The sequence below is a fragment of the Gavialis gangeticus genome, unplaced genomic scaffold (assembly GCF_001723915.1).
Source record: "Gavialis gangeticus isolate Ggan-Ray unplaced genomic scaffold, GavGan_comp1, whole genome shotgun sequence".
Classification (NCBI taxonomy): Eukaryota; Metazoa; Chordata; order Crocodylia; family Gavialidae; genus Gavialis; species Gavialis gangeticus.
The window spans coordinates 92,119,349-92,127,067 of record NW_017729024.1 but is presented as its reverse complement, the minus strand read 5'-3'; the positions used below and the strand labels follow the sequence as shown (position 1 = coordinate 92,127,067).

The window sequence follows — 7,719 nt, the reverse complement described above, 5'->3', positions numbered from 1 at the left end:
GACCCAGGTCAGAAGCTGGGGGGGGAATAGCCAACTCTCTGGTTGGCTGGAACAAACAGCTTGAACCAAAGCTAGCCCACCCACCCCAATGGGGGGGTGAAGTTTGCAGGGGAATGTGCAAAGCATTCTGAGATGCTGGGGGACTGTGAGTTAATTTGAATCTGGAAGGCATCTGGGACAGAAGTTCAATAAACTGATTTAACCTAAATCAGTTAAGTCTGATACTGCATCCATCCAGATTTATCTTAAACGGGTGTTGGTCTTTTTGAAAGCAGTATATGTGCACTGAACTTATGTTGTATTAGAGATCTGAACAGTTTCCAATCACTTATTCCAGTTTATGTGTAATTAAACTCAAATAACTCGATTAACTGAGTCTGCTGGAGCATGCTAATTAGTATGCTCCAGCAGCCTCCAGGTCCTGTGTATTCAGGATCCCTGTACTTCAAAATGGTGGCAGGGGTGCTTTAACTAAAGCTTATCAAATGAATCATAGAAATTAGGGTTGGAAGGAACTTCAGGGCTAGGGACAGAAGTTACACATAAATTGGTTTAAATGATCAGAAACTGGTTTAAACCTGTAACAGAACAGATGTTCAGTGCATATAAACTAGTTTCAAAATGGCTGAAACTGGTTTATGATAAACCTTGTTGAATGTAGTATCAGACTTAACTGATTTAGGTCAAACCTGTTTATGAAACTTCTGTCCCAGACCCCTTCCTGGTTCAAGTTAAATCACACTCCCCCAGCATCCCAGGATGCTTTTACAGCCCTGGGAAAGGCTGTGCTGTCAGCTTGAGCAAAGCAGAGTTGGCCCTGCCCCTCTGCTCTCTAGCCAGAGCAGTGAGGGCTGGCTGACAAAGGGGTGGGGGTGGGAAACCAAACTGGGGATGCATCCCAGTCTGTCTGGCATGGGTGGAGCAGCTCCTGCCAGACTTTCCCCACTGGAGTGGAGGGGGCAGGGGCATGAGACAGCAGGCACAGGAGGAGGAGGGGGAGGGGGATTAAACCCCTGCCCCCCCTCTCCCACCAGCATGGGACCCCAGCAGGGGTCTGCCCAGCTTTCCCCCCTGGCTGACCACTCCAGTGGCAGGGGGCATGGCCAGAGCTGGCCCGTGTAGCAGCCTCAGGCAAAGGTGGGGAGAGGGATTAAGTTGCCTTGCCTCCCCCTTCTCCCACTGGCACAGGGACCCCAGCCAGGGTCTGCCTGGCTTTCTTCCCTGCTGGCTGCTGTGGGGGGAAAGCCGAGCAGACCCCAGCTGGAGTCCTGTGCTGGTGGGAGAGGAGAGGCAGGGGGATTTAATTTGCTTCTCTCCCCACTTTTGCCTGAGGCACTGCCCTAGCTTGTGTCTGAACATGCCTACTGCCACTCAGGGACAACCCTAGCAAGGGCTGCTTTCCCCTTCCTCCTGCAGGCACACCCCAGCTAAGGACTGTGCAGACTAGGGTGGCAGTTTAAATCTCTCCCCAATCATACTCGGTGTGGCCTGCCGGGCCAACCCCCGCACCCCCCTGCTCAGCTTCCCTCCAGCCTTCTGGCCACTGTCAAAGGGAAGGTTCTCTCTAGCACCCCCTTGGCTTTTAGCTTGAGCCACTGCAGGCATGTAGCTGCATTTCTGGAATCAAAAGTGAATGGGTATTCACTTGCTTCTTGGTTCAATCTGTGCAGGTTAGATTAACATGCAAAATTTGAATCAATTCAGGCTCCGGCTTTTTGAAAGTCTGTACTTAGCTCAGGAGGTCATCTAGACCAACCCCATGCTCAAAACTGGACCATCCCCAACAAATTCCCCCACTCAAGGCTTTGTCTAGCCAGGTCTTAAAAACTTCCAGGGATGGAGATTCCACCACCTCTCTGGGTAACCTGTTCTAGAATTTTACTACCCTCCTAGTAAGAAAGTTCTCTCTAATATCTAACATAAGCTTCCCTTGCTGCAACTTGAGACTTGCTCCTTGTTCTGTCATCTGCCACTGCTGAGAACAGTTTAACTCCATCCTCTTTGGAACCAGTCTTCAGGTAGTTGAAGGCTATTCAATTCCCTCTCAGTCTTGTCTTTTTTAGACTATATAAACCCAGGTCCCTCAGCCTCTCCTCAGAAGTCAGTCCCCCAGCCCCCTAAAATGAGCTTTAGTTAAAGCACCCCAACCACCATTTCGAAGTGCAGGATGCTGAATGCACGTGATGAATGAATGCACGTGATGCCTAAACAAACGTGATGCTGTGGGTGATTGAATTAGAGTGGCTCTCAGAGCTGCTCTAATTGAAGTGCCCCTTTCTCCATCCCCGGAGTATGTGTAAAGACTCTCTTTATGTTTAGATTCTACAGTTATGGAGCTATGTAAATACTAGAGAAAGTTAACACATCAGCCTCCAACAATTTATTCATTTTTATAAAACTTTCTGTGTACTGTGTAATAGCTTGAATAGCAATAATCTAACATCTGAGAAGGAGTAATTCAAGGTGTTTATCAAACTGCATTTGCCTTCATTCCCAGTGAAAAAGAATAAAATGGTTTAAAAATACAGTACCAGTGAAAACATAAACCTTATAAAAAGCTAATTAAGAAATAAGGTAGTTGTATTTACCATTTCAGGCAGAACCACCATCTTTTCAGAAACTGTCTACAAGGGGCAAAGAACGCAGATATTTTATCTTCGTATTTAGCCATTAAGTAATCCCAGCAGATGAAAAAGATGGCTACAATTGTAAGTACAAAGAGTGGCAGGGCTCTGTGAAAGTTCAAGATGCACGCTGAAATGACCACTGCCAAATATGCTGTCAAAGAAAAAGCATTTAGATTTTAGTTAAGTCTGTTCTATATTTCTTTGATAATGTGTGAGAGCCAATAGAACATTCATTACTCAATAATTACATGCTTTTGCAAGCCTATAAAAATAAATGGTAGTTTCTCCCTTTCTTTTGTAAGGCAAGTTGTGACAGGTGGGATTAATATATTAAATGCCAACATGTTCTTGGAAGCCTCTCCCTTTCTTGACTCAGGGTACATATACATTGCTGAGAATCAGGGTAAATTATTTGCATGTAGCTCTGTATCACCAGGTACATTGCTTCCCATTCCCAAGCTAGCTCACTACAGCAAGCACAGATATCTCTATAGCACACTGCCAGCTGCAGTGTAACAAATCCCTGAGTCTGTGTTCTCATTAAGGTAGGAGGTTATCCAAAGGAAACTCAGATAAGGACAAAAATGGAATAAACCAATTTACTAAAAAACCAGGGAAGGGACAAAGAAGAGTGTTGAATGAGGTCTCCATACAGAATGGAATAATGAGATTTTGTGGCATCACCGAATATTTTGTGAATTAAATATTCTGCAGTCAGATCTGAATGGCTCAGACAGATTTTAACAGGTCAAGGTGTTTTCACTTCTAGATAACTGGCTTAAGTCTCAGTCTAGATACAGAAAGCTACCTGTATCTTATTTTTTAGTAAAAATTTTAACTCTCAGGCAAGTTTCTAAAATAAGTCTTTTCACAGACCTCAGTCAGTGTTACCTGTCACTGAATGGATGTGGAGGTTAAACTATTCCTTTTATTCCCAGTGTGGCCTGTCCAGGTCTAAGCCAAAGTATTTCAGTATAAGGATGGTAAGGAAGTTTGCACTATTGTTGCTTGTACTGCACTTGTCTGATAACTATGGAGAAGATTTTGGTCTGGACCCTTACTTCAGGACTAGAATTCCCTTTTATCATCTAATACCTTTCCTCTGAAATACATTCTAAAAAAATCCTGGGAGTTTTTTAGTGCGTTATGTTAATTTAAGTCTACCTCACTTTATTACTTAACTCAGACATGGAATACAAAGTATGCACAGCCTGAAGTCTAAAGCAAAACAGAGAAATGCTTCAGTTATTTCCCAAAGTTAAAATATATTTTACCTGTTATTAAAATTCCATAGATCACATATCGAATTGTGGTTTTATGTTTCTTGCAAAAACCACGGACTTCATCATATTTATGTTCTAAACACCTAGAAGAACAGAAAAAGCAAATAGTACAAAGAAATAAATTCCAAAGCAAAAAGTACAACGCAAAAATAAGAGTAATTCATATAGGATTAGGGTTTTCGGTTGTAGCTGTGTTGGTTTAAGGACATAGGCAGGCAAGGTTCTTTAAGTAGATGCGATAACTTTTATTAGACCAAATAAGTAGTTGGGAAAAAGTTATTTGCAAGCTTTCAGGTACAACACCCTTCTTCAGGCATAGGGAGTCTCTGCTATTCTGAGATCTCTAAGGAATGAAAGAAGCTAAAAGTGTGACAGGAGGTCAGTTAGAATGTAAATAGGTGGAAATTAGGAAATTGTTCTCCTAATTTCTTTCCCTTTGTTTGTAGCATGAACTGAAATAATGTAGCTGATGTTAACAGAGAGTGTAATAGTAGTGAAATGTAACCATGTTAGTCTTGTCCTGTAAGCAACTTGAAAAATCCATTTTGTATCCTTCTGCTTGACATAAGTGACTGAACTTTGCATAGCCTTTATGTATGTGTGTGTGTAAAAGGATGAATGGTGAGAGAATGGCATAGAGACAGGAGAAGAAGATTTAACTGTTTATGTAAGCAACAAGGTGCCAGATGTGTAAATTACAAGCCAGTAACTAACTAACAAATGGCTGAAGAATCCCTTTGAAGCTCAAGGGCACAAAGGAGATTACAGAAGAAGAAATACTGCCATGCGGGCAACAAGAACACTCCAAGGCTAAGATAAGCTGAAGACAAAAGAAGAACAACCACAAAAACCAAAGCTGGGTATGGAAAAACCCCAAAGCACTGAAACACAGGATGCCAATCCCTATAAAAAGAACACTTTGAAAATGCCAAATTGGGTGTCTCTCTTTCTCTACTGTTGTTTCATCGGAGCATAGATGCATCTGTTCACCCCGCTCCAGCTGTTATCTTCACATCTGCTATCTCCAATCATCATCATCTACTCAATAAGCCCAGGTTGGCCACCCTGGGCTGATATTGAGCAACTATGCTGGTAACTATATCGGGTGTATGTGTGAATGGAATGGTTGTTTTGTGTATGTGTATGCCTGTGTGTAATGATGTTTATGATGATTTGTGTGTGTTTGTATGAATGGTGTGTCTGAACCTAGATGTCTAACTCATGTGATCAATAAATGTGGCATCTTGCCTTATCCCCCTTTTATAAAGTCTCACTCGTGATTTGAGCAATTGGCAATTTGAGTAACATATTTTCCAAATTTCCACCTATTTACATTCTCACCGACCTCCTGTCACAGTTTTAGCTTCTTTCATTCTTTGGAGATCTGAGAACAGCCAAGACTCCCAAATGCCTGAAGAAGGGTGCTTGTGCCCGAAGGCTTGCAAAGAACTTTTTTCCAACTACTCAGTTAGTCTAATAAAAAATATCATATGGGGATTATACATATTCAACTTCATTGATGTTGATGATTTGACACGCTGAATGAAAATAGATTTGGCAGATGTTTAAAAGACGAATGCTTTGAAAGCTGAATGTGCAGATTCAGACACACAATGTGCACTGTATTCAGAATTACAACTGCACATGGAAAACCAACGATAGAATTTATTATAAACAAGTTAGGCTCTTAACAAAATATTAGTATAGCAGTATACCAATACAAAATACCAGGAACTACTAGTGTGTGCACATCTGTAGTAATTGCCAGTGCAGTCAGAAGTAGAGTTCATAGCTGTGCAAAGACCTGGGCATACAAAAAACCCTCTGAAATGTTTTGGAAATGTGGTGCTTTGGAAATTCTGCATGTGCTATACCACGGGCAAATACAGGATTTTGTTAAGAGAGGGGTGGGAGCAGTGACCAGCATTGCAGGGGTGGCAGCATCGCCTGCTCTCAGCTTTCACCACCCACACCAAGACAGGCAGATCACTCTGCAGAAGCCAGGGACTTCTAAAAAGTAAGAATCCCCCTACCGCCCCCCTTTCCCTTTGTGCTCAGTGGCATGTCTCCTTTGTCTCTCATTCCATGCCTTCCCAATGGAGATAGTGGGCACAGTAGCAACAGTGGTAAAGGTTGCGGGGAGAGGAGGTGGGAAGGGACGTGCTGCTGAGCACAGAGGGGAAAGGAGGTAGGGGAATTCGTATCTGATCTGGGGACTTTAAAACAAACAAATAAAAAAAGAGCCCCTGGCTACTGTTCCCATAGTATGGTCTGAAAGGGTTGTGTGACTGTGCCACTGTGCTCCCTGTGCATCCACTCCTGTGCTTTACATTTATTAAAATACTGATGAAGTAGAAGCTAAAGTTATCCATCATATACAAATACTGTAAATTTACTCTCCCTAGGTGTTAAATGACCTGTATTAGATCTCTGTTTAACTCAGTGGTGAGTGCCCTAGGATTTTATAGTCGTGTACTGAAATTTAAGAGACATAACAAACAAAGGGAAGGAAATCAACCCAGGTTTTAGACAATGAGCCAAGCTTTGTGCAAGTGTGGAAAGTTCCTGTAGATGATAATTATCCCAACTGTACTCTCATCTGGTAAACAGATGCAGCTGGAGTCAGCTATGCAGCAAAATTCTGCCTGAATAACCTTCTTATGCTGTAGTAAACCATAGTTAAAGGAACAGGAATGGCACATACCCCTAAATGTGAGAAATATTTACTTAATTTAAATTAACACTCAAACAGAAGAAGTTTGCTCAATGAGTCAAACAGTTACAACTCTTTGATAAACCTTGTTTGCTTTTGATATGTCAGTTTTTGTTCCTGGAATTCCTGTTGCTTTTAAATTACAGCACATTTTTACTTGCTAGGATGTTAAGTTACATATGCAACCTCCTGAAAGAGACTGGATAGGAGAAAAAGGAAGGAAAGGAAAAAGGAAACAAAGGTACATAAATAAGCTATAATGACTTTATCAATTTTTAATTGTTGGTGAATGGAGTACAAATTACTAGCTATTACCTACAGTAATGTATTTTTATAGTGATATGGTAATGGACAAATCTATTTTACAACTTAGCAATGAACAGTTAAGGCAAAGTATGACCATAAAGGATTCAGTAGTGTTTCTCAGTTCATTTATATAGTGGAATACAAGCTACGATCCTGTTATATTACTGAGTATATTTAAGGTATTTCCTATAATTCTGGAAATCAATTTTACTTTTGATTTTAACTCTTTGAGAACTTAACAGTGAAATCTAATCAGGGCCAGATGAATGCATAAGCAAACTGGGCACATGCCTGGGGCCCTAAGTGAAGAAGGGGCCCAGTTGTACTTATTTTATGTATTATAAATATTGAATGAAAAAAAGTAGGGGCCCATGAGTTTGTTTGCTTAAGGCCCACTAAAGGGTTAATCTGGCCCTGAATCCAATGGCTTTTCCCCACTCTTTATTTTGCTAAAGCATCCTTTGCTCATTGTGCTGTTTGTTTTATAGGTGCCCATCACCAAAGCATGAGAACACCTTAAAACAACTAAATAGTAAACAAATAGTAAATGGGTAATTCCACTCTGAAAGTATGACTTTTCAAGAACAGCATATAACAGGGGTTGCCAACCAGGGGTACGCATACTCCTGGAGGTACTTGGGAAGGCCCTAGGGGGTACGTGCAGGTGGGTGGGGACAGAGCCCTGCCACCCACCACCCTGCGCCGCCACCTTCCAGGAGTAGGGCTGGGGGGGGGGGTATGGGGGGAGGCGAGGGCAGGGGGGCGCGTCTGCAGCCTGGCCCGGCACTGC

The 7,719-nt window shown here is 42.1% G+C and overlaps 1 protein-coding gene across 1 annotated transcript in view; it reads right to left on the bottom strand.

Annotated features, from left to right (window-relative positions):
* Window positions 1-7,719, bottom strand: part of SLC28A3 (solute carrier family 28 member 3) — a 101,025-nt gene that overhangs the window by 50,560 nt on the left and 42,746 nt on the right. Inside the window, exons 4-5 of the mRNA XM_019517385.1 lie at window positions 3,902-3,993; window positions 2,589-2,778 (exon numbers count right to left, since the gene is read on the bottom strand). Of these exons, the coding sequence (XP_019372930.1) occupies window positions 2,589-2,778; window positions 3,902-3,993 (282 nt within the window). The remainder of the gene's footprint in view (window positions 1-2,588; window positions 2,779-3,901; window positions 3,994-7,719) is intronic.